Source organism: Leiobunum rupestre, chromosome 4, assembly GCF_980474605.1.
Source record: "Leiobunum rupestre chromosome 4, qqLeiRupe1.1.hap1, whole genome shotgun sequence".
NCBI lineage: Eukaryota > Metazoa > Arthropoda > Arachnida > Opiliones > Sclerosomatidae > Leiobunum > Leiobunum rupestre.
Window position 1 is genome coordinate 47,771,562 of NC_143387.1, and position 26,061 is coordinate 47,797,622.

Consider the following 26,061-nt stretch of genomic DNA (forward strand, 5'->3'; position numbering starts at 1 on the left):
AGAATCCGAATACCTTACAAACTGAGCTTCGGTCGATACGTTTCTGTGGCTAATTGACCTTTTCAGTTTAGATAGAACCCCGTAGCGACCAACGTAAGAAGATCATTAACTGATGGATTTTCGTCTGCTAAGCTGATGATAACTCAGAAATCCTGCAATTTACGAGTTTGTCCTTTTGGCTGCTACGTTGCTAATTTCCAATACCCATAGACGAAATCAGCGAACGACACAAACTCCTGGCATTTTGTTTTGGATTTCAAGAGCCGTGGGTAACCTAGCGTTAGTCTAGCGGTGAAATAATATATAACTTGTAAATGTCCTTATCATATAGGTCGTTATATATATAATAAAAATGTATTTATTTATGCTACGGGAGAATGACGATTTATAGCGTTGCTCCCAAACCACTTCACGGTCTGCCAGTATGCCCCTCCTCTTCAACGTCAATCAAATCGGATCGATATCGCATTGGCTCCATATAGCGCACGTGTTCCGAAGTAATTGAAACGCGCGTTAATCCTTTCCCGTCTCGTGCCCGGAGAAAATGAGACCCGGGCATCGTCTCAAGTACACACAGTCATTCTCCCCGAGCGTAAATAAATGCATTCTTGTATATACCTTGATTGCAAATACGCGTCTCTCTTAATTATCTCCGCTTGTAGGCGCACTTTTTGCGATGGCCTCTCGTGTGCGGTGAAAAGCGCCGTGTATCGGGCTAAGGTCATCTTTTAGTTCGCAACGGCGCGCGTGATTAGGCAAGTACCTCAGATCATTATTATCAATTAAAAAGTGGTCGCGATAAAATGGAATCCACGAAGATAAAGAAGTGGAGAACCTCCGAAATTATTATTCGAATCAGTGAGTGTCGGGGCACATTGCGTGAGACATTCATCGTTCGGAAAGTACGCCATCATGACCTTGTCCAGGTGCGCCAAAATCGGCTTCGTCTCGGTGACGCTATTGGGAGTTGTGCTGATCATTGTCGGCACCACCGTCAACGTCCTTTTTCCAGGAATCTACAAGAAGGAAGTGGCGAAGGTACGTATTTTGTTTTAAATCACGCGAAAAGAAAAATAAAGCGACCAAATTAAGCCCCATTTTCATGCTCGCTGGTAGCAGGTAAAAATCGACAAAATCCGCTTCAGCTATACACTTTTTCACTTTCCGCGTCGATCTGTTTCAAACAGATATTTTAGCTTAATTTTCACTCTTGCGAGTGGCGGAAGCGAATTTTGACGTTTTTTATCCGCTACCAGCGAGCATGAGCATTGGGGCTCGCAAACTCAACCTTTTCCAGGAAAAGTTAACCGTCCCTGGCGTTAATATAGAAGAGAGACCTTTTTTCCATTTTGCATTGAGACCCAATTTAACTAGCTACGCCACTATGAGGTACTTTGACTGATAAGCCTTCGGGTCGACATTAACATTGTAAATTATTAGGATGCACCAGATAACTATATTCAAAATCAAAGTATTCTAATTCAAGTATTCTAATCAAGTTTTTTTACTCTTTACAAAATTACATCTTCGGAACTTCGATAATGAGTGATGTCGGTTCGATTTTAGTTCCAGAAATTTGAAGTAGCCTCCGAGATTGAATTACTAGAAATCCCGATACGCTACAATGCCACTACTGGCGTGATCTAATCTAATCTTAGAAAGGAGTAAAAATATACGCTAAAACTGTATTGTCGCTTATTTAACAAGTGTCTTAATTTTTACAAGCGTTTTGGCCTTGAATTTTTATGGTGAACAAACAAATTTTTTTCCAAAATATACAATTAAGATTACTTTACAATTAATGATTTAAAGATAATAATAATAATAATAATAAGCTAGGCTAATACCCAGCGCACCACGTTAGGCTCAAGTCATAGTGCGACTCTTAATGCTTTTAAATCTGGTGGCCGGGTTACAATGTGTAGGAGGGTGGTGGCAAGGCCTTCATGCCACGCGAGCCAACAGCTCCCCACACTCATAATTACCGTTAACCTTGACTAGCCTTTATGGAAAAGGGAAACCGGAAAATTCGTTCGAAAACTCCTTTAACCAATGGAGAAAGAACTTGCAAACTCAACGCCGACGAGGTCATTCCGAGATTTCACTCACAAGGAGAGTACCCGAGTTGTTTATTGCCGATTTTGTTCAAAGTCGGGCGTAATGTAGACCTACCCATTCGATCTGATCACTTATAACAAAAAAAATCTCCATTTAAAAAAAGCATGGGATTTTCTCGGTTTCATGAAAATTAAAAAAAAAATTTTAATCATGAAATGTGTAATTTGGACCATATTTAGGTAAATTTCATCAATTTTGGGTAAATTGGAAAATTTTTGAGTAAAATAAGGAAAAAATCTTATTTTTGTTTTAAGTGGTCAAAAACACTTTTGGGAAATTTCATATGTCATATAGGTCTACATTACGCCCAACTTTGAACCAAATCGGCAATAAATACCTCGGGTACTCTCCTTGTCAGTGTCACAGGCTGGGATCGAACCCGCCTCCTCTTAGCGAAAATGCTAACCACTCCGCGAAACCCACTTATTTAATGTTATTTTACGGAAATGTGATTATTAACCTTGAAATGAAATAGAATCTGGTATTGGAAAAAGACTCCGAAGCCCTGGGCCGTTTCAAAGAACCACCGGTACCCATCTACATGACTTTCTATTTCTTCAACGTGACCAATCCTGAGGAAGTCAATAAGCGAACGGCAAAACCGATATTGGAAGAAATTGGACCTATAGTTTATCGGTGAGATATAAGAATTCCAAACCACGAAGTAGCGGAATAAAATTTAAACTTGATGAAGATGGCGCTACACGACACTAGGTGGTTTTCATTTTTCTATTTCGTAACGGCGCGTGAGACGTACTCGGTAGCTCGTGTTCACTGGAGGGTGCCACCGGGCATACGTCGCCCGCCCATGGACCAAGAATCTAAGGCGGCTCACTTTTCCAGTAATTTTGACACGGTAGGTGTGGCGTAAATCGGAAGGACACAAGCCGCTTGGAAGAATTCTGTTCAACTATCACTACGAGAGGCTTAGTGCGGGGTTAGGCGATAATACCTGCGATAAAGTTAGGTTACGCTTAGTTCACAATTTTTTTTTAGAAATGAAATGGATTCCAATGAGTTTGATTAAAAAAAACCTCCGCCATACGCGTCTTACTGGTTTTTTTACTTAACACAATGGTTATTTACCATCACTTTAACTTTTAAAGAACCAATTTCAAAAATAAAAGGACTAAAACTTACTAAGCCTAATCATTTAACCGACAACAAAGGCACCATTTTGTCAAATTTGAACGTGAACGCTCCAGCTTCTCTAAGAAACTACGCCGGAAATCGACTTCAGCGACGCCAAGTTGGTCCACATGGAACTAAAATTATCCGTGATTTTCCTATTCCCATTATTAACGCGTGCTTTTTAAAGCTTGAACAGCGAGTCCCCTTAGATTCTTGGCCCATGGCCCGCCATTATGAAATAGGACAACCTATCCCCTAGTGTTGTAAGGCGCCATATTCAGCAAAGTCAGAGTAAATATTTTCCTTATTAAAAATCGTCTCAAGCGAGTCTTTCTCCCCAAGTATACATAAATAAATGCATTCTTGTTTCGTTTTAAATCATAGAGTAGCCCACTCGAGTAGAGTGGAAGGCCCTATGGAAGCGCATGAAACAATAATCCTAATGGGCCCGCTTGTTTTCGAGGAGTGAATCAATATAGCCCGAAGAGCGATGGTGTTAGTCGTACATTTTTAGAGCATAAACTGACTCTTTTATCCAGATATTGTACATTACCTTTAAGCCAACTTGTTTATTTCACGCCCCGAAAACAAGATGTTGCGTACGAAAAGTGTTAACAAGTTTGGCTGATAGCCTTCCACTCTATGTGAGTGGTTTACTCTATGGTTTTAAATGAATCATCTCGTAAAAGTTGTATTCTATTTTTTCAACAAAGACCGACAAAGTTGGAGTTTAATCTAACTTTTTATTTGAAAATAGCGGGTACTTCGCCCTATCGGTCTTGTTTATATAGTGACATATTAGATAATCATTTTGACGAGCACTATTTTTTTGAGCGTAGGGAAGAGAAAGTAAAAACCATTATCGGCTGGAACGAAAATGGCACTTTGGACTACAACGAAACCATGTCTTTTTTCTTCGAGCCGGAACTCACCGAAGTGGACATTGACGAAGAAATCTACCACATCAATGCGCCTGACTTAGTAAAAAGCTACTTCAGTGACTTTGACCCGAAGATCTTTATTGGTTTTAATTTCAATTGTCTTCGTATAGGGGGTAGGCAAAATGTTAACGGGTGGAGTTGGAACCATGGACCCGAATTTCTTTACCTTGTTGCCTGGGATGACTGATTTCAATCCGAAAGTAATCACCGACGCTATGGGTGATTTAATAGTGAAACATAGCATGTCTCAAATTCTCTTCGAGGGCTACGACGTTCCCATTTTCCAAACACTGAGAGATATGAAAATTACTTTCAACAGTCCGATGTGGGAATCTTTAGTTACTAATATGCTCCAAGGCAAAACCCTGAACGAATTCATCTTGGAAAAGCTCCCTAAAGATTTGAAATTCTCGGCTTTGAGTGACGTACGTTCATTCTTATTCGCTCGTTTAAACAGTTCAACACTAGTTTTAGCGAGGCCATAGTATTAGAAATTAGACTAGAAGCACGATTAGATTGTGGTGAGATGTACGTGTTAGAAGAGTGGAATCGCGTATTCTTTGTCGGAGCACGCCATCTATTTTAAAAATATTTAAGTTTAAATTTATTTTAATAGATGGCGCACTCCTGCGTGGATTAGTAGCGATTCCACTCTCATGGCAGCCTTCAAGCTTGCCCGTTTTCCGGATAGCGCAGTGGTTCTAGTCTCATTTATATTTCTATGAGCGAGACTTTAAAACGTATCTCGAAGTCGTAACAGTAGCGGAAGTTACTGTTGTTATTCCCTTTTCTATATTTTCTCCCGTAATATTAAAATTTATCATTTTGATTCTTGGGATTTCAGAAAAACAACACTTTGGGACCACTTTTAACAATTGTCAGCGGTAAGGCTGGTATGGAGGATTTCAGCGAAATTCGGGAGATCAATCGTAAAACGTTAGTTCAAATTCAATTATTAAGCGTGGACGTATAATCCAAAGACGGAACTCGTAATCGATAATTTTTATATTAAGCTGCATTGGCTGAGCCTAATTTTTTAACTCCGCGCCTTGCCATCTGGCGGCACTCGAAGACAACGATATTGCATTCACGAGACTAGAAAATACAATGCTCCCCCTAGTTTTTAATTAATTTTTACGTCGCTAGGTAGTTTGACCTAGGAGCAACAAACACAAGGAGAACGGAACTAGCCTTTAAACACGTTAACGCAGTGTTGTGTACGAATTTCATTGGACGAGCCAATGAAAACTGTACACAAGAAAATCCACGACTTTTGACGGGTTGCGTTCTCCTTGTGTGGGATGCGGTGTTTGTTGCTCCTAGGTTTGACGCTGTATAGATGAAGAAATTTCCAACTTTAGGAATACGCTACGTCCCAGTAATAGTGTCTCCGTGGCTTAAGCACCACTCATCTGAACGGGATTTTTACGCTTTGGAACATACATTTAGGCATAAGACTTTTTTTGTTTTTTTTTTGTGTGAGAAAACAAGTAAGGCGTCGGATCGTACGCAATCCTTAGACGCCCTGCACCGGCATAAGACTTTCCAGGCCCCCTAAGATTTAAACGAATGGGATTTTAACGTTAGAATAATGACTGGCCAAACTGGCTACATGAATCCATCTGGTGGTGAAAATCTTAAACTTATGCACAAATCTCCCAATGCATGCTACCGGGTACTTATAGGTAGTATAGAGTAGTATCACCTCGTAGCTTTGGCCATGGCTGCCATTTTAGGCGCGTTTTTTTCTTTATAGTAAAAAGCATGGGTGACGTTGCGTGATGTAGCACTGATACTACTCTATAGGTCAGGGGGTGGGAGGATTTGCTCTTTTTCTCCACCAGGTAGCGTAGATTCTTTTCTTTCTTCTTGCCACGCCTGTCTAGTGCTGAATACACGCGCCTTTATGCCCAATGCAAACTTAGTATTACTGATGTAGGTCTATTATTTTTTTCTATAAGTAAGAATTTTAAGCAAATATTTCACCGAAAGCTAGTTGCGGAAAAACGTCATCACGGCAAGTTAAACGCTGTCAAAAGCTACGTTCACACGAATCAACGGTTCGGTCAAATCCGACCCCTTCGGTACGCCCCTGGCGGTAAGAAACTTACGCTTAAAGATTTTTTCCTTTCCAGAACACTCGGTTTTTTTCAAAAGGATACGTGGTGTGATATGATAAATGGCACTGGTAAAATAGTATTTTACTTATTTATGTAATTATTAAAAAAATTATTATGGCAAAACTAAGGACATAAAATGTCAACCAATTCCTTTTATAGATGGTATGCAATTCCCTCCAGATGTCCAGAAGGACAACTACTTGTTCGTTTACGCACCTGACGTTTGCAGGTACCGTTTTTAGTTTTACATCGAAAAATGTTTAAAGTCGACCCAAAGTGAGTTTGTTTACTTTTGAAACTTTAATAACCGGCCCCTAAATTTCTAGAATGATAAAGAAGTTAAAAAAAACTTTCGAGTTACTCCTACCAATAGGGCTTCCAGAATAAAATAGTAAATTTCTGGCTATTTTAATTATTTTTTAATTCGTTTTGACTTCAAGATCTATTTGATCCGAGTTTCACGTTTTTATTTTATTCCCTCAATTTATGTCCTTTATTGGGCAAATTGAATCACAATTTTTCCTTTTTGATATTTATCAATCGACAGCTTCTCTAGTGATCATCAAGGTATTGCAAATAGCAAAATATATTCGATGGGAAACTTATGTTAGAGCTATATTTCATTGGAAAAACATATTTGGATCAGCCTATTGACGAAAATTTTGACACCAACAGATCTCTTCAGTTCGAGTACAAAGAAACCATAAAACTGCGCGATATCGAAGCCTATCGTTTCGTCCTTTCCGATAGCGTCTTTGAAGACCCAAATGCTCAAGACAGTCCCAACGTTTGCTTCTGCAAGGAATCAAATAAGACGCAATGTACCAAGAAAGGACTTTTACCGGTTATTTACTGCATGAAAGGTACATCAATTTGTTTTAATTATTAAAATAATATCAATTAATATACGTCAAACTTTCATTTAAAGACAAACCAATCCTGGCTATGTCCGCGCCACATTTTCTAAACGCGGATACCGAATATTTGAACAATTTCCAAGGGCTCTCCCCGGATGTTGCCAAACACGGCTCCTTCGTAGACGTAGACCCGGTAAGCGTTTTCGTGAAAAAGATTCGATTTGGAAATCAAATATAAACTCTTTTTAATGACGTCTAGATTACGGGTACCGTGATTAGAGGACGCAAAAGGCTTCAAGTGAATATCATGGAAGAGAAAATTGATGGTTTTCCGTACGTTGAGATTAATTAAATTCGATATGATCATTTATCGGATAATTGGTCTACTGAATTTTTCTCAATTTTAGAATTGTGGAGCTGACCAAAGAACGAAGACCTTTCCCTTTACTGTGGCTAGAGGAGGTAGAGTAACTTAATATTGGAAAATTATCCTAAAATAATTGAAAAACCGGCACAGGGAGCCGAAATTGACAAACCGAACGCTGACGACTTCCATTCCCGGGTGTTGGCACCGAAGCAAGCCGCCAGTTGGGGAACCATCGCGGTAATCGCTATCGGAGCCGTATTAATTCTGATGACCATCGTGGTTTATTTCATGAAGGTAAGTAAGCGTTGTTCGATGCGGTGGCGGGTATTTCGCTCGAAAACGAGTTACAGCTCAGCCGCTTTTAGATAGAACCGGCGAATCAGGGCTACATGAACATTCTACTAACACATTTTTAAATTCTTCTCGTTGTTGAGCAATTCCAGGGAATCCTTGAACAAAGTAGGCCTATTTATCTAATTTTAAATCGAAATTTATTGTTTAAAACTATATAGTAATTCCGCAAAAACCGCTTCCCGGAGAATCTGGCCTTCTCTACCCGACCATTAGACAAATACATTCTGGACAACTAGCAGTGGCGGACTGGCCATAGAGTGAACCTGCCCGATAGCAGGTGGGCCCCACGGACCGTTCATGAAGTGGGCCCTTCAAACCTGATAGCCTTATAGTTGTTAAAGCTGGGGCCCTTTGTCTTCTGGCAGCCCAAAATATTAGACCCAGTCCACCACTGACAACTAGCAACCCCAAAAAGCGGGTCGACTCAACGTAGCTCAACGAGGGCATTTGGAAACGACGAATATCAACATTAAAGGGACGACAAGCTTAGTACTGGGAAAGTTACGCTGTTACGGAATAGCTGTCCCGGATGTATCTAATATTGGTCGATGGTACGACGTACGAGTAAAAGAGACGCGCTGAAGAATCTACTAAGAATATGTATGTGGAGTTAGAGGATTTGTATAAGAATTACACTTATTATCCTTCACTTACAAATGTTTATTCTAGAACCAATCACGAGTGCATATGGCATTAGTATAATATTTATAGGCTTCATAAGTATTCGACCGAGTTTTTAATTGAATATATGAAAGCTGTCTGATCGATCAAAATGCTATATCTGAACATCAGCTGAAAGTTCAACCGAAAACCATCGAAATTCAAAAGTCGTCTGCTATTTCTTCACCTATTTAGTTGACAGATATTAAGACAGATGGCGCTATATTTCCGAAGCTCGACTCTATAGACTCTTTTTTTTGGAATTTTTCTGGGCGCGTTTATCTTGAGTTTGCCCCCCTTAACCCCCATTCTCCATATCCTGGGACCAAAGACCCGAGCCTAGACCCCCCACCGGTGGTTCCAGGTAATGGCCGACTAGCGGGCGGCCAAAAAGAGGGGTCGAAAAGACCGCGAAAATGAGTGTATACCCCCTCGCAAATATATCGTTTCACTCCCTTTTCTTAGACACATTTCTGGAAACGCCTCTGTCGTCTAACCGGTTGGGGTATTTATATGATCACATTTACGGCATATCTTCACTTAAAAAAGATTTTACGTGTGATGTCATCGTTACGATAGGGAGCATATACGCGAGCGATTACCCAATGAAAAACGCTATATTTGCAACAGCTTGATAGCTTTTTCCATTTGATCGCTCTGATCAACATTTTGTTCCTTAGCCTGCTCGGATCTACTCCGATCAAGTTTCGCGTGTTCCATTTCCCGCTCTCGGGTGCTCCGAGATCGCCCAAAACCGATCTGCCGATTTCGACAGATCAACGGATCGAGATCGAGATCGGAGCAAATTTTCGCGTGTTCCTTTTAGATTTTTTAGCAAAATGGCAGACCAAGACGGGAAAATTTAAATTACTAGCAGACGAAAAACAACAAAGCGCGGGATTATGTTCATGGAATGTTCCATTTGCGGTTTTACTCTAGTAGTTTTAGGCGAGATCTATGACGTCAGAGACAGATTCAGAGCGAATCTTGAGCAATAAAATGGAAAACGCTATGAGACTCAATTTTAAATAAAGGATATTACGATTAAACAAAATATATCCGATAAGTAATACTTAATCCGAAAACGCCATCAGTGTTCACCGAGACACTATTTACCTTTGGTATTTAGTAATAACATCATATGTAACATAATCACTCATAAGTATGCCATAAAAGCATTTTCGTTAATGAAACCTTGTTCACGGGATATGACGTAAATTACGTCACTTACAATTCCGTGACGAAATACGCGTCATCAACTTTATTGATTGGAATCGGAAGTTAGTGAGAATTCCTCGCGCGTTTCTGGCTTTGCCCATGTCAAGTTTAGTTCGTGCCTCGCGATCACGTGATTTCATTTCCAAGGATTATAAGCATTTTTGCATTTTTGGGTCCGCCTAATGTATGTTCCGCGTGAAACAAGGTCTCATTGAATTTTTTTCAATGGAAATGTTATACAGAGGCATACTTATGAGAGGTTGGCTAGACTTATGAAAATGGTCCCTAACCCCGTGCAATGCTCAAATATGTGATATAACAAAATAACGGGTAGGCTGTAGCCTACTACCTAGATCCACCATTATGTATAACATCTCCGAGGAAAATAACTTTCAAGCAGAACGTTCAATAAGTCAGCAGGGAGGTTTAAAGTTAGTGTTGGTGGTCAAGGCCTTCGACCGACATCATTTGGGTTATCTCAAGAGAAAAAAGGGTTAAAGTCTTAAAGATCGTGGGGAAGCAGCCATCGTAAAAGCTGATAAAAGCCCTGCTATACTTATAACAAAAGTGTAGCTTTTGTTATAAGCATAAGACTAGGGGCCTTGATAGTCTTATGTTATAAACTGGGAGCAACAAACACAAGGGTAACCCAGCTAGCCTTTAAACACGCTAACGCAGCCTACGCAGGGTTGTGTACCAAGTTCATTGGATGAGCCTTTTCGCTGAACATTTTACGGTCAGGGGGAGAAGACAATTTCTGCATTTTTCCATTCCGACGGCAGCAGGCGCTAAAGTGTCTAATCAATGAAAACTGTACACAATAAAATGTACGACTTTAGACGGGTTGCGTTCTCCTTGTGTGGGGTGCTGTGTTTGTTGCTCCTAGGTTATAAGTAACTAGTTGGGAAGTAGAAAAGCGTAGATGGATCCTCAGGAGGTGGGACGTTAGAGTGGTTAGAAATTTACGACAATAAAACCTGGCGCGAGAGAGGCGATGACGGTACATTTGGATCTGAGACGATAGAACGACTTCAAAACGGCCTTAGTTTTATAACACAGATAACCGACATCTTTTTTATATTGTCAGAAGTGTATTAATCTCTCTTAAGCCTAAGCTTCTTGTTTGTTTTCGTAAATCGCTGCTATCTACACTCTTTCTTCTTTTTCAGCATTAACAAAAATCGAACTACACATCTGTAAATACTGTAACATTCCTCCCACATAATTTCCAAAATTGGATTTCATTACTAAATAAAACTTTTTTAATTTAATACGTTTTTATTGAAACATGATTGACAAACTTGGTACTGTAAATAATAAAAAAAATGGGCTGAAAAAATAGCCAGTGATCTTTTTCCCTCCCATTTCAAAAATAAGTTTTTTACATAAAAAATTTATATAAATTTAACATGGCTCAAATTTATTTCCTATATTATAACAAAATTACACTCGTTTTTTCTTTTTCATCTTCCTTTCTTCAGCCTCTTTTCTAATATCTTCCAAATCTTCTAAAAATCCGAGGCGCGCGCTAAAACATTAAAAATCATTAGAAAACTTAATTCATTTGCATAACTCCCTGGTGGATCAAACCTTCTCAATTCTTCCTTCATTTGTTCAACGTAACTACTTTCCATAGCTTCGTCATCTAAATCTTCCTCAAACAAATATCTAAGAGAAAAATTTTAAAAAGTTAAAAGATAATCTTGATATAAAACTTCAAATAAATTTAACCTATTCTTATCATATCCAAACATGTCTCGAATTTCTCGGGAATAATCAATGTCAGATTGCAGATCATCATCAATAAAGTCTTTCATCTCATCATCATACTCGTCATCTTCATCATCAGACTCTATACGACGTGCTATAATAAATATTAAAAAAAAACATTTAAGATTTTTCTGGAAAATGGGTACTAAAATCAATATAGTATTTACCAGGGCGACTGCTGGTAATAGGAGGCAATTTTTTATACGGATTTCTAGCCAGCGCTTTACTCGGTGGATAAGGATCATGCCGCATAGGGCGATAAGGTTCGTGTCGCATGGGTCCCACTCTTTGGGACAATGTAGATGGCGAAATGCTGCGTTTAGGTTGTTGCAAAGTTCTATTATCAATCATACGACTATTAACTGGCGCTATACGTTTTACATCTTCTCTACCACGTGCACTGCCTAGAGATGAACCAGGCTGCCTGTTTGCGGATCCTGAGAATGGGTTAGTCCTATTATCACGACCAAATGTTTTCTCCTTCGGTTCATTTTGCAACGGATGTCGGGAATCACTGGCTCTGAAGGCATTGCTTCGTGCTTGTTCATTTGGATGTTTAGAACTATTAATAGTGTTATAGGAAGGCGTATTTTCCTCATCAAAAATGTTAACTTCAACATTTTGGTAACGAGGTGCTGCTACTTTGGGTTTTTCAACCTTCTGTTTAGTGGTATATGAAGGCACATTTTGATAATCACTTCTGGCACTTTGGTGATTACTTTCAACGGGTAATCTCTTAGTGTTTAGAAAGGAACTAGACTTGGAAGTGCTTGGCTGAGGTCGGTTTAGACCATTTTTCAAGGCATTTGATGGATTTCTATGTGAGTTACTTAAAGCTGCATTCCTTTCACTGGCCAATTTCGGGTTTTGAGTTAAATTACTCTGCCTAGGTTTGGGTTGAGTGTTGTAAGAAGGTATCTTGGAATCTAATTTTTCTTTGGTTGGTGGAGGATTTCTAGAAGGTGCTCCGCTTTGTTTCATAGATCCATGCGCAGTCCTGGGAGGGGCTTTGTCTGCCCTAGAATCTGAAGGAGAAGGTAGTGGTCTCTCAGATCTTTGATTAGATTCTCGTGGAGAGTTAGAACTAACTGCTGGTGCTGGTTTGGAATTTGAATTTAGGGGTCTAGAGTTTTGATGTAATGCTGGTTTAGAATAAGGGTTCAATTTTGAATTAGCTTGACTATTTTGGGAATTTGAAGGTCTTCCATTCTGTGAATTTGCTGGCCGAGAAGTCTGCGAAACCAACTGACGTGAATTTTGTGTTGTGGGCGGCCGTGAATTCTGTGAGATTGCTTGGCGAGAATTCTGCGAGGATGGTTGACGGGAATTCTGCGAGGATGGTTGACGGGAATTCTGCGAGGATGGTTGACGGGAATTCTGCGAGGATGGTTGACGGGAATTCTGCGAGGATGGTTGACCGGAATTCTGCGACAATGGTTGACGGGAATTCTGCGACGATGGCTGGCGAGAATTCTGCGACGGTGGTTGACGAGAATTCTGCGACGGTGGTTGACGAGAATTCTGTGACGATGGTTGACGAGAATCCTGCGACGATGATTGACGGGAATTCTGCGACGATGATTGACGGGAATTCTGTGTTGATGGTTGACGGGAATTCTGTGTCATTGGTTGACGGGAATTCTGTGACATTGGTTGTCTCGAATTCTGTGTCATTGGTTGTCGCGAATTTTGTTGATTTATGCTCCCATTAGGCTCAGAGATATATTCTCTGTGTTTTGGGATTCTATTTTTGTCATGGTTTTCAATTGATCTTTTTGGTAGATTGTTAGTTCCTTGCATATTTTCTCTCGTTGGAACTATTTTAGATTTATTCCTATGGTTTTGTTCCTCCATAAACTTCAACCTTTCCTTCCCAGTCATTAAGCGTTCCCCCTTCTCTTCTTTCTCCTCCTCCTCATCTTCGTATTCTTCAGACTCATACTCAGAATCAGCATTAGAATTTTGTTTTTCAGCAGCTATTTTCAGCAGTTCATTGAAACTCAATGGAGCGGTTGGTGCTTTTCCAGTTTTGAACTTTTTATTATTTTCCTTGGGTTTTACTGAAGTCCAATTTCCCTCCATTCTAATTTTTTTTTCTGGCACAATATCTGGTAAAGGCTGTGGCCTGGTTTCTGGTTCAGCTACAGATTTGTGTTTACGTTTTCGTTTGTGAGGAGTAGCATCTTCCTTTTCCTGTAACTTGATTCTCTCCTTCATTCTTTCTACTTTATCAGTCAACATTCTGCGTTGAATTTGGGCCTCCATCTTCTGTTTCACTTCCAGTTCATCCTCAGTAAGTCTAATTTTGCTAAAATCGTTATCTTTTGTACGACTAGACATTAGTTTGGCGGCTTTGTTGCTCTTAGAGTTCTGAGCTCTCAACGAGAGCAATCGTTCTTTCTGTTTCTTAGCTTCAACACCTGCCAATTGCAAAAATTTACATTAAACGTAGAAATTCATAATAGCGTGGGTTTAAAACCATATTCCATAGCATAAGATTATAATTACATTCCTAAATTGTCAATTACAGCTATGTGTGTAGTTAAAAAAAATTACCTTATACAAGAAAAGTAACCAGTAGAAGCGTGAAAAGTACACAATTTAGAAAACAATTTTAATCTACAAGTCCTGGTCATAGTTCCTAGCATTCACTCTTTATGTAAAGACCACGTATGAGGCCTACTGAAGTTCACTAAAAATGTGTGGTCATTCTCGAAATTGCTCCAAGTAAAAATTTCTCATGTGGAATATATGCAACTGACACTATTGCGATATGTAATTATAAACTTATGGCAATGGTTTCATCTTACCCTTCTGCCTTTCCATTTGTTCCCTTTTCTCAAGAAATTTCCTAACTGCATCAGATTGAACATTACTTTTAGGTGGTTTTTTGGCAGGTGTAATTGCAGTAGAAAATCCTTTCTGTTGAAAATTTTCAAAATGGGAATTAAACTAATAACGTCGTATAAAATATGTCAAGGAAATAGGAAAATACTGAAAACACCAAATGCCAAGACCGTAAGCCTATGCCAATAACAGGGGTATGAAGTCAAACCACTTCTATGGCATTTAAAGAATATAACGTTATTACCGTATTGGTTTTCGCATTTTTGTTGACTTGAGCGATTTCCAACAAATTGTTAAAATTCATTATATCACAATTTAGTTTTATGAATTTGAAAAACAATAAAAGAACGGCTACATAATATGACCCAGTTGCATCAATCTTTTTAGAGCAGTACAGACTTCGGAATATTGAAATACTGAAACTGCCCAAAAAGCAGCGTTGCCAGCCCGATAAAATTACCGCAATGTTGTCAGATTTAAAAAAAAGGCTTACATGATTAGAAATAAAATCTATACCATTGAAATTTTTAAATATTTTTAAGTTTTCTAAAATTTTCCACAAAGTCAAATGAAAAACGAACGGGAAAAAGATAATAGTTTATTTATAAAATATAAAGTGCTCTTGCCCCATAGTTCCATTTTTTTACAAACCTTGGTCTTGCAAGTTACAAGACACAGCTTTATTGGTAATATATTATTCACACGAGCAATTTGCATGCGCGCTACAAAAATCGATATTCCTCGTGCGCTCGAAGACTTGTAAAGTAAGAGACTGTAATGTAAGAGCCAAATTAAAAGGGCCACGTTGATTTAAAAAAAAAATATTGTGGAGGGCTATTCCCCAGTCACCTGAATTTCATCAATATACTAAATTATCTATTTACGATGATATCGTTATTCTATCGTAGGTCAAATTATCGTACAGGCTGGCAACACTGCCAAAGAGTTGATGACGTTACTGATAAATCTAAGCCTAGCGACTGGTCAATCTAGGAAGTGATGTAATGGAAAACGCTAGCGCCAAAAAAAGAAATGTGTTAGTTATGGGAACTTGTATTATCAATATACTTAAAGAGATGGCAGGAGTGTTTCAAGTTTTGACTCAACCGTCCTTCACAAGGAAAAAGAGCAGGTATGAAAATAATGGTGGTGTAGCGTTTAAAATAGAACATTACTTCTTGTCGATTAAATTTTCCTTGAAGATGTTTTATTATAGCTTCAATAAAACATCTTCAAGGAAATCAGCAAATAATATTTCGAAAGCCAGGAACTGCAAGTCACTGTTTATATAGTGCTTGTTAAAATAATGGAAACTTTTCACCTGTGCGGTATGGAACAAATGATCCCTTTGAACCACGTTGATTTTTTTGACATATTAAGGCCAAGAATGTATTGAAGTGACTAAGAATATTGGACTACAGGATTTTGATTCCCATCCTCGCAGCCTTTGTAGCTTAAATTCGTCTGCCTTCCCATTCAAGTTGGCTATATGGAATGACATTGAATGCCTTTCTCCACAAAAGCTGTGAGGATGGTACCAGGGGTTAATGCTATGCTGAAATATTCTTAGTAACTTCAATACATTCTTGTTAAGGTACAGGTGAAAAGTTTCCATTATTTCAACCAGCACTATATATTATATTACTTCTTTGCGATTTCCTTGAATTATGTTTTATTTTAGCGCCTATTGGGTATGCTCCTGGATAAGAATAATTGGGAAAATATCAATTCATTTGGGCTAACGTGAAATTAGATGCATATGAAATCTTTAGACACAATGGTTCTTCGTAGCATGGTGTTCGTAGACTCAAAACGAAAATTTTAACTCCAATAGAGTGTTGTCGCAAAGAATATAAAGCCCCAGGAATGGAAAAATTGATATTATTGGCCGCGTGTTTTGGTTGCGTTAGAAACGTCCGGCAAAGCAAATCAGAGTAACCAGAAACGGTTAACGCAACCCAGCCTCCCTTTAAAAACGAGAGGCGCAAAAGTTCCACTAGACGGAGCTACACCTTCCATTCCTGGGGCTTTATATTCTTTGGTTGTCGTCTGAAACCCTGCGACGTCACCATTGAAATTTGCCTATTGATAAAAAACGGTAACTGTCATGGCGGCCACTATTAACACCACAGCTGTGACGTTACGAGTTTTCAAAATCGTATCAGACGACAACACTCTATATTTTATGTCATAGATTTCACGTTATTCGTCTTTCAAATTGTACGGGTAAGAAAAATTATATTACCGGTATTCTCCTCACCTTGATCTCCGGATTGCCAACGATATCTTTTCAAATAATACTTTAAATTTGCAACAGCAAATGAAGGCTTTGTCCCTAATATCCTTTCCCTTTTCTTCAGAGAGTTATGTCGTTGTTTTGGGCCAACGCTGCTGGGGAAGGCCAAGATAACTCATCCTCACTCGCGTTGTCTACCTTCGGAATTCTCCGATAAGTAGCGACCTCTGACCAGAAGGGCTAAGAGCGGGGTAAAGTCACCGGAGGCGGTTATTTAGTTCTTTTTATAAAGTAACGTGGCCTTCTTGTTTAAATGTGGCTCTTACGTCACAGTCTCTTACTTCGAGCCATGGGGTACGTTCAGCAGCGCTCATCGGACTCACCGATTAGTAATCGCTGACATCGGTTTCCTACTGTACGCTTTTTCGCGTTTCCGGTTTTGACGTCACGATATGGTCATCGGTTGCTCACCGAAGTCATCGCCTTCAAGAGCCGGTTTTTCCGATGACTGACGTCATTACTGAAGTAAAACTACACCGATGACTGAATAAAAGCGTTCAGCAACTTACGCCGTCGTTATGACGAAAAAGCTCATCCGTGGATAATAAAATCCATCAGGTTTTTTTCCGTTGACTCACGGACTGTAAAATTTACAGTCCATGGTTGACTGTTACTGAATGTACCCCAGATTTGACAAGTCTACGAGCGCGCGCTACAGTCGCCAAGGGAATATAGCTTTTTCTAGAGCGCGTGCGAAGAATAAACTAATAAAGCTGGGTCTTGTGACGTAAGAGCAACATTTTAACAAGTTGGACAAGACCAATTTTTATTTTAAAAATAAACTGTTATCTTTTTCCCTTTCGTTTGTCGCTTGACTTTGTGGAAAGTGTTAGAACACTTAAAAATATTTTAAAATTTCAGCGCCCCTAAATGAATGCTTGATCATAACCAACGCAACCGACCCAAAATAAATCGAAAGCTCAACTACCAAAAGATATGATTTAAAATATTTGTAAATTAATCAAAAAGGAGAGCTAGGTACAGTCCCGATCAAAGGTGTCTGTTCGTTTTCTCTTGGCAGCCATTTTGTTACTTTTTTAGCTAAACCCTTACAAAATGACGTCAGGAAAAAATAATAAAATATGTCGTGTCTACACTTGTTCGAAGCGTCATATATAATCTGGTTTCATTTTTACCTCTCCGAGGGAACTTTGTACCCTGGAGGGGTATTACAATCACCGTGTCTGTCTGTGGGTCTGTCTGTCTGTCTGTCCGGGCTGCGAACGCGTTCGCATTTTCGGAGCAAATTGTAATCGCTGCGTACGCAGTTTCTTAGAATCAGGGAAAAGGTTTTTCCAAAAACGCCCTCTTTTTGCCATTGGGTGTAGTATAATATTTCCTTAGGCTGAGATTCGAACCCGAGCCCTCCTGTTTGACAGGTGAGCGTTCTACCGCAGAACCACGGATACAATTACGCTTCATTAAAAATTAAAAACTCCTCCGAAGAGAGGTATATTTTGGCTTGCCAACTTGTTTAAATCGAATTTGTGGTTGTAAAGGTATTGAAGAAATAGTGATGACGGAAAACATGAAAATTAACTCTAATTTAAATTTTAAGTGAAACAAAGCCAGCGTGAAAATTGTATTTAAAATAATATCGCTCGAGACCATTATATAATAATCAGCTAGGCTAATACCCAAGGCACCACCTTAGGCCTAAGTCATCGAGCGACTTTTAAAGCCATTAGTTCAGGTGGCCGGGTTACAATGCGTAGGAGAGTCGTGGCAATCCCTGCATATTTTATGCTTCACCCCAAATAGTGGCGTCGAAAGCTCATAGAAATTGCTTTTCTAATAATGAAATTAGCGGATGTGGTTGACCGGGTGTCAGTTTGTATTATATGTCTCATGGTTTTGCCATGGCAATCGAAAATGTGTTTGACAAAATACATGAATAGAATAAAAAAAACTAATATTTTAAAATTATTTAAATCTGAGTAAAACAAATAGATGTTTCTATAAAATACGGGAGGTCACGTGTAAATGTTTTTTCTACGTCACTAGCTAAAGTTATTGTAGATAGAGAGCGTGCGCGGGAGTCGATAAAGATTTTGGAATTTGAAGTCGACGTGCGAAACGCGCGTGCCGATAAAGCATTGAAAAGCTTAAGCTCGTGACGCGGGGAAAAACATTTTATACATTTAATTTTTTTATTGATTTATTTTATAGAAACACCTATTATACGCCACTAAAAACAATAAAAAATAAGTTATATGTTATTAAAAAAATAATAGACCACTAAAAACCAGATATAAGCTAATAAAAAATCCGAGTTTCGCGTTGCTCGAAGACCTATTGGTACGAGTTATTAGTAAGTTTTTAAATTTCTTCAAATTTGTTTAGGATTTAGCTATTATCCCTATTAATTATGGACTTATCTACTTTTTCGCGTATTTTATCATCCTTCTTACAGTCCATAGGTGGTTTCTTCTAACTTAATAAAAAATACACGCATTTACCCACATTTATTCGCATTTTCTCACACTTACCCAATTTTATTCCCATATACATTTATACGCATTTATTAAATATATTCGCATTTACCCAAAATTTTTCGCAGTTACCCAGTTTTATTCCCATTTACCCAATTTTCTTCGAATTTATCCACATTTATTAGCATATATCCGAATGTTTTTTCGGATTTACCCAAATTATTCGCATTTATCCAAATTTATTTGCATTTATGGAAATCTATTCGCAATAACCCAAATTAAGTGGTATTCAAACAACTTAGTAGATTTCACCCAATTTAATTAAGTTTGTCCAATTAAGTATCAATCAACGCACTTCACTTGATATTAGCGTAAATTACTTTCATTTATCTTAATTTATTCGTATTTACCCTATTTCATCATACACAATTTTATGTGCTTTCGACGCCCTATTTGGGGTGTAGAAAAAATATCACGGTCTCGAACGATATTATTTTAAATACCACTTTCACGCTGGCTTTGTTTCACTTAAAAATTAAATGGGGGTGAATTTTCATGTTTTTCGTCATCACTATTTCTTCAATAACTTTACAACCACAAATCCAATTTAAAAATCTTGTAAAATATCATTCGCACTATAGAAGTTTCGTTGGTTCTCTTCTTTGGGCTTAACTAATGTAACACTTCGATTTGTCAGTCATTTCGGAACCTCTTTCAACGCGATCTAGGAGGATTTATACTCGATACAAGAGCAGGCCTTAGACTTCGACATCCCCCCCCCCCCCTTCTCTCCTTTAAAGACATAATCAAATGGTTAAATAACCTACTCTCTATCGAAATGTAGATGAAAATTGAGTACAAAAATTATATTTACATTATTTTATTGAATAAAACCAACTTTAAATTGAAGAAAATCATCGTGTAGAAATGTTTCTTCGCGGCTTGGGCTTGGGGATTACACAGCGTGGGCTTCTGGCATTCAGAAGGTCGCGGGCTTTAATTTTAAAAACACTCTATAGTAAAAACGTTTGTACTTTAGAGTGTTGTTAAATTAAATTTTAAAGAAACCAATTTATCACAGTTAAACTTGATATCATAGGTCGGGGGGCTCTGGGCTTCAAAGATCGCCAATGCTTTGATATATTACCAGAAATACATGAACCGAAATTATCAGCGTCCTATTCCTCTAACACGGGAGGCAAGTTCCCCGGTTTCCCCCACCTTAGTGGCCGCGTGCCACCTTCCCCTCCTCGATAAGAGAACTTACCCACCTCCGCGGCGAAGGTTTGAATACGCTACCTGGCGACGGCCGAGCGAAACTTTCTCGAAAAACAAATAAATAAAATATGTTGCTGGGGAAAAATTACAAGTGCATCATGTGTCAGTGGAAAAAAGGTTGTCACTATTAGAAGAAACGTCCAAGGCAAGAATCGCTCAAACAAATATCATCGTAATCAGTTGTTATTAATTAATAAAGCCCAGTTAACGACTAATAAAAAGTAGAAAAACTTGACTACGTTAAGAATTATAAACAATAAATATTTGTATTAATTTGTTAAAATAATTGTACTTGTTTTATTTGAAATATAAAACTGAATAGCAAATGGTCTGGTAAGAATAGTTTAAAAGGTTTTAATTTATCTACTTTTAGCTGCAGCTACCGCGTTCCACAGTTCCACTGACCTCTATCAAAAACCAAACACGGCTAAGCCTAGGTCTGCAGACCACGTTTCTCAAGATTTTCTTCGATGAAATAATTTCTCTTAGCCTCACTAGATGGCGGTCTAGTTACCCGTGGTGCATTCGAAATTTTCCCTGTAGTCGCGGGAGGCGGAAAATTAACAAGGCCTCAATATTTAACCCTCCCCTGTCGCACGGGGAAATTGCCGCCCGAGAATAATTTGTTCGCTGATAATTTCGGTTCATGTATTTCTGATATTACGGTTCGATTGAGAGCCGGGCAATGAAATAATATTCTCGCCTTCTTGGCGAACTTGTTTTCTTTGAAATAATACACTATGCTACTGACGGTCATTTCATAATAGTCGTCAAAATATAGCGAAGATAACTATATACAAGCCTTAAATCTAGTCGCAAGATAGCTTGTTGTTTGTTTATTTTTCTCTCTGTCGCACCTGTGCGATTTCGTGTTTCGTCTAGCCACGCGCGTAACTCCCCCTCAGCGGGAGGAGACGTGACGGCCGCGTAAGGCACCCGTTGCGTTTTTGCTTACGCCCTTACCCCTGGTATTATACAATGAGTATTATCCTTTTTAAATGGAGTAAATAGAAACCCATAAAATATGTGAATTAGTTGATAGTCACAAGTTTGAAATTTTTCAGCAATTTCTCTATTAATTCGGCTACGGAAAATTTACCAATATGAAAAAATAGGGCCCCTTTTTTAATAAATTAGGGGCCCCCTCTAGTTTTTAACGTAGGCACGTGCCTACACGTGCCTATTGCTGGCGGCGCCACTGCCAGAATGGTTAGTTAGCAAAGTATTAATCATGTAACGACTAATAGATTTTAAATTTTAATATCTACATATATAAACCGGTGTGTTTTAATTTCGAAATGTCTTGCTAGAGAGATGGGCAACGACATTTATTATTATTTGGACAAAGAAAGATGTATGTTTCTTGGTACGAGCTGGAGTAACTGATAAATATTTCTTTGAATATTTTAAGAATATAGTTTTGGGAATTTCCTAATTAAATGTGATATATTATTATTAAATGTGTTATATTATTTATATACAGTGTATACATATACATTTGTACCATCGGTTTTCATTTTCCAGATTTTAAAAGCTAACAATCTAACCCTAAAGCGATTTGAAATAGTTATAAAAATGCTATCAACAAGGTGAGTATTTACCAGACGGCCATTTTCCAAGATGGCGGACGAAGTAACCGTCAGGTACCTTTAAGATTTTGTAATAGTGTTCTCAGCGTCATAATCAAAAATATATACCAAATTTGAAAACAATCGGACTATATTATTCAATTTTGAATGCGAAATTCGGCATTGCAGTCCGCCATTTTCTAAGATGGCGGACGAAATAACGGTTGTACACCAAAAAAAAATTACAATACTATTCAGAAAGCGTTAAATGACTAATGTAGCAATTTTTAACATTTTTGTACACTTTCATTTAATTTATGAATTCAGGCGTGCTTGTCGGAAGCTCACGCTCTAGTATATATCTTTTGGGGTCAAAAACTACCTATGTACCAATTTTAATCTTTATGGGAAAATTTTCTGGGTCAAGCCTTTTTTTTAGTCTATCTGTCCTGGGCTAAAGACCTAACAGTCGATTGTGAACATTCAATTTCTTTAAGTCCCACTTTAGGGGGCCCAAAATAATAATAACAATAATAATCAGCACCTCCTTTAGGCCTAAGTCATCAACCATCTTTTAAAAGCTCCATTAATTCAGTTGGCCGGGTTACAATGCGTAGGAGGGTGGTGGCAAGCCCTTCGTGCCACGCGAGCTAACAGCTCCCTACACCTAGGAGCAATAAACACAAGGATAACGCAGCTAGCCTAGCCTTTAAACACGCTAACGCAGTGTTGTGTACAAATTTCATTGGACGAGCCCTTCCGACGTCAGCAGGCGCTAAAGCGTCTCACCAATGAAAATTGTACGCAAGAAAATGCAGACTTTTGACGGGTTGCGTTCTCCTTGTGTGGGGGGCTGTTTGTTGCTCCTAGTCTACACTAACTATTACCGTTAACCTCGTTTTATTTTTTGAGCCACCATTTTCTAAGATAGCGGCGGGACATCGCGGAACAACTCGGAACGCGAAATCTATCAGTGGACCAAAAACTTTGTGAATTTCTACTTATAATTATAATTGCCCATTTTTGGCTAAAATGACTTAACTATGACGATCGAAAAAAGTAGGAAATGTAACTCTAACTAATTTTAATTAGAAGGCGTATTTTATTCAAAATTGTCTTTAAATTAATGATTAAATCTGAAATTAAATTTAATTCGAAAACATGTCTCTATATGCTTGTATCTTTTGGATGGCGCCACGAGTCATATGATAACGTTTGCTCGTCATTTTAGAGCAGACGGCACATTCGTATTTTTCAAAAACTTGTTTCGCGGGGAGCAGATTTGATTGGATCTCTAGATTAATATTCCCAACTCAATGGTGCCATATAACTCGAAAAACTTGGTTTTTATAAAAATTAATTTAAATTGACGTGTTAGCGTTTCGCCACCTTATTTCCAAAACCAAGTAAAACGAAAAACTTGTTCACCACCTTATTTCCAAAACTAGGTAACTCGAAAAACTTGGTTTTTATAAAAATTAATTTAAATGGACGTGTTCGCGTTTCGCCACCTTATTTCCAAAACCAGGTAACTCGAAAAACTTGGTTTTTATAAAAATTAATTTAAATTGACGTGTTAGCGTTTCGCCACCTTATTTCCAAAACCAGGTAACTCTAAAAACTTGTTCACCACCTTTTTTTCAAAACCAGGTAACTCGAAAAACTTGATTTTTATAAAAATTAATTTAAAAGAACGTGTTTGCGTTTCGCTACCTTATTTCCAAAACCAGGTAACTCGGAAAACTTGGTTTTTATAAAAATTAATTTAAATGAACGTGTTTGCGTTTCGCTACCTTATTGCCAAAACTAGGTAACTCGAAACACTCGGTTTTTATACAAATTAATTTAAATGAACGTGTTCGCGTTACGCCACCTTATTTCCAAAACCAGGTAACTCCAATAATTTTTTCCCAAAAAATTCCTCTTGGGTTTATTAAGTTCATATTCAAGATGATTGGAAATTTGTTCAAATTTAAATTTAATATTTAAAATAAAGTGGGATTGTGTGTACTTAAATGTCCGTGACATCTTGTTCTTCACATATTTAGTTAGACGGATATTAAGGCAGATGGCGCTATATTTCCTAAGCTCGAAGCCTATCGGCTGACGATTCGGAACATATCAAAAAATATATTTTTATTTCTTTTTATAAAAATCAAATGAATCTTTTATTTATTTAAATCGGATTTTTTTTGATTTTTTTAATTTTTATACAATTAATCGCTTTTTCCGGTATAATTAATCTTAATTAAATTCAACTCTTGTGTGATTTAAATCAAGTGATTTTTTAGATTATGATTTAAATCTTGATTAAAATTATGATTTAAATCTTGATTAAAATTATGATTTAAATCTTGATTAAAATTATGATTTAAATCTTGATTAAAATTATGATTTAAATCTTGATTAAAATTATGATTTAAATCTTGATTAAAATTATGATTTAAATCTTGATTAAAATTATGATTTAAATCTTGATTAAAATTATGATTTAAATCTTGATTAAAATTATGATTTAAATCTTGATTAAAATTATGATTTAAATCTTGATTAAAATTATGATTTAAATCTTGATTAAAATTATGATTTAAATCTTGATTAAAATTATGATTTAAATCTTGATTAAAATTATGATTTAAATCTTGATTAAAATTATGATTTAAATCTTGATTAAAATTATGATTTAAATCTTGATTAAAATTATGATTTAAATCTTGATTAAAATTATGATTTAAATCTTGATTTAAAAATGGATTTTAATCCGCCAACCCTGCATTCTAGCTGCTACGAGAGGTCGGATATTCACAAAAAAAGTAGCGGATTTATAAATCCAGTGGATTCTTGGTGTATTTGTGGATTTTTCTTATGGAGTTGTGGATTTTTTCTAGGGTTTTGTGTATTTGTCTGAAAATCTAACTGTATTTGTCAAAAAATTGACGGATTTGTATTTTGGGTGGTTTTTTTCTGAGAATTAGGTGGATTTTGGTATCTAACTTTGTGGATTTCTGGATTTTTTCGGCGGATGTTGTGGATTTTTTTAAAAATCTAAGAATTTAAAGAAATTCAAAATCATTGCAGAATTTTTCGTGGATTTTGGATTTTTCGGTGAGTGTGCTGCATTTTCCCGAATGTCCGACTCCTCGGTATTACTACCACTAAATAAAACAATAGCTCTAAGCAGGATGGAGGTCATTGTCGTGGTGCCGCTCCAGTCTTCATACTTATTACTTCTACAGAGTTGCCACGTAGACCATCCATTAATGCACCTATTAACAACGGTATTGCTACAGAAGCAATAGTTACGGTTTGTACCATGTAAGGACAGTTTTATTAATAGAAATTACTATAAGTCTATAATATGGTTCCATAAGTTTGTCACTTTGAAGAATATTTTACTGAAAGCTAGTAACGGAGTGACTTCATAACAAGTTGAAAATACCCCCCTAGCGAGGCGCTGTCAGAGGCTACGTGTGACGCGTTCGCAAGCGGACGGAAAACGTCGACGAAGCCCGTAATGCAGTCTGTCTTGCGAATAGCTCCCCGTAAAACTTTTGCATGTTAAGAATTGGAAGTGTCACACTTATGTAAGAATATTATACACTTATGGAATTACTTGCTAAATTTAATCCATGTTTTATATCGTTTGATAGATATGCACATAGTTGATCGTTTAAAGACGTTATAACATCAATCCAATCATTTATCTGTAAACCTAGTTAAAACCATTGAGTTGGGAATATTAATCTAGAGGTCCAATCAAAACGTTGGATTTCAGTATTTCGAGAAACAAGTTTAAAAAAAATAAGAATACTGCCGTCTGCTTCCAAATGACGAAAAAACTTTATCATTCTACCCGTGGCGCCGTCTATCTCTCAATGGTTCGTTCAAGTAAGACGCGTTTCCGGCAAAAAGATTTTTTTTTTCAAAAATAATGGATGGCGCCACGGATCATATGATAACGTTTTCTCGTCATTTTAGAGGAGACGGCACATTCGTTATTTTCAAAAACTTGTTTCGCGGGGAGAAGATTTGATTGGATCTCTAGATTAATATTTCCAACTCAATGGTTAAATCGCACGATGGTAAGCCTTAGACACAACGAAG

The 26,061-nt window shown here is 37.7% G+C and overlaps 2 protein-coding genes across 2 annotated transcripts; one reads left to right on the top strand and one right to left on the bottom strand.

Moving 5' to 3' along the window:
* The first annotated feature begins 835 nt into the window (after window positions 1-835).
* Window positions 836-11,037, top strand: LOC149948052 (lysosome membrane protein 2-like). The gene is made up of 13 exons (XM_090172741.1): window positions 836-1,038; window positions 2,594-2,754; window positions 4,089-4,230; window positions 4,301-4,615; window positions 5,035-5,126; window positions 6,326-6,378; window positions 6,470-6,539; window positions 6,986-7,173; window positions 7,239-7,360; window positions 7,427-7,500; window positions 7,575-7,629; window positions 7,685-7,828; window positions 10,936-11,037. The coding sequence occupies exons 1-13, from the start codon at window positions 913-915 to the stop codon at window positions 10,939-10,941; spliced, it is 1,548 nt and encodes a 515-aa protein (XP_090028867.1). The 5' UTR covers window positions 836-912; the 3' UTR covers window positions 10,942-11,037.
* LOC149948053 (uncharacterized) lies at window positions 11,025-14,785 on the bottom strand. Its single transcript, XM_090172740.1, has 6 exons — window positions 14,628-14,785; window positions 14,347-14,458; window positions 11,704-13,956; window positions 11,498-11,630; window positions 11,357-11,434; window positions 11,025-11,294 (listed from the first exon to the last, which is right to left on the bottom strand). Exons 1-6 carry the CDS (start codon window positions 14,685-14,687, stop codon window positions 11,210-11,212), a joined length of 2,721 nt encoding a protein of 906 aa, XP_090028866.1. The 5' UTR covers window positions 14,688-14,785; the 3' UTR covers window positions 11,025-11,209.
* Window positions 14,786-26,061: the final 11,276 nt, after the last annotated feature.

Coding starts and splice junctions, on each gene's coding strand:
- LOC149948052 (XM_090172741.1), top strand. CDS start 913: ATGACCTTGTCCAGGTGCGCCAAAATCGGCTTCGTCTCGGTGACGCTA. Junction 4,616..5,034: donor AATTCTCGGCTTTGAGTGAC/GTACGTTCATTC, acceptor TTGGGATTTCAG/AAAAACAACACTTTGGGACC. Junction 7,630..7,684: donor CTTTACTGTGGCTAGAGGAG/GTAGAGTAACTT, acceptor AAACCGGCACAG/GGAGCCGAAATTGACAAACC.
- LOC149948053 (XM_090172740.1), bottom strand. CDS start 14,687: ATGAATTTTAACAATTTGTTGGAAATCGCTCAAGTCAACAAAAATGCG. Junction 11,631..11,703: donor TATTACCAGCAGTCGCCCTG/GTAAATACTATA, acceptor TATTTATTATAG/CACGTCGTATAGAGTCTGAT. Junction 11,435..11,497: donor TTTGGATATGATAAGAATAG/GTTAAATTTATT, acceptor TTTTTCTCTTAG/ATATTTGTTTGAGGAAGATT.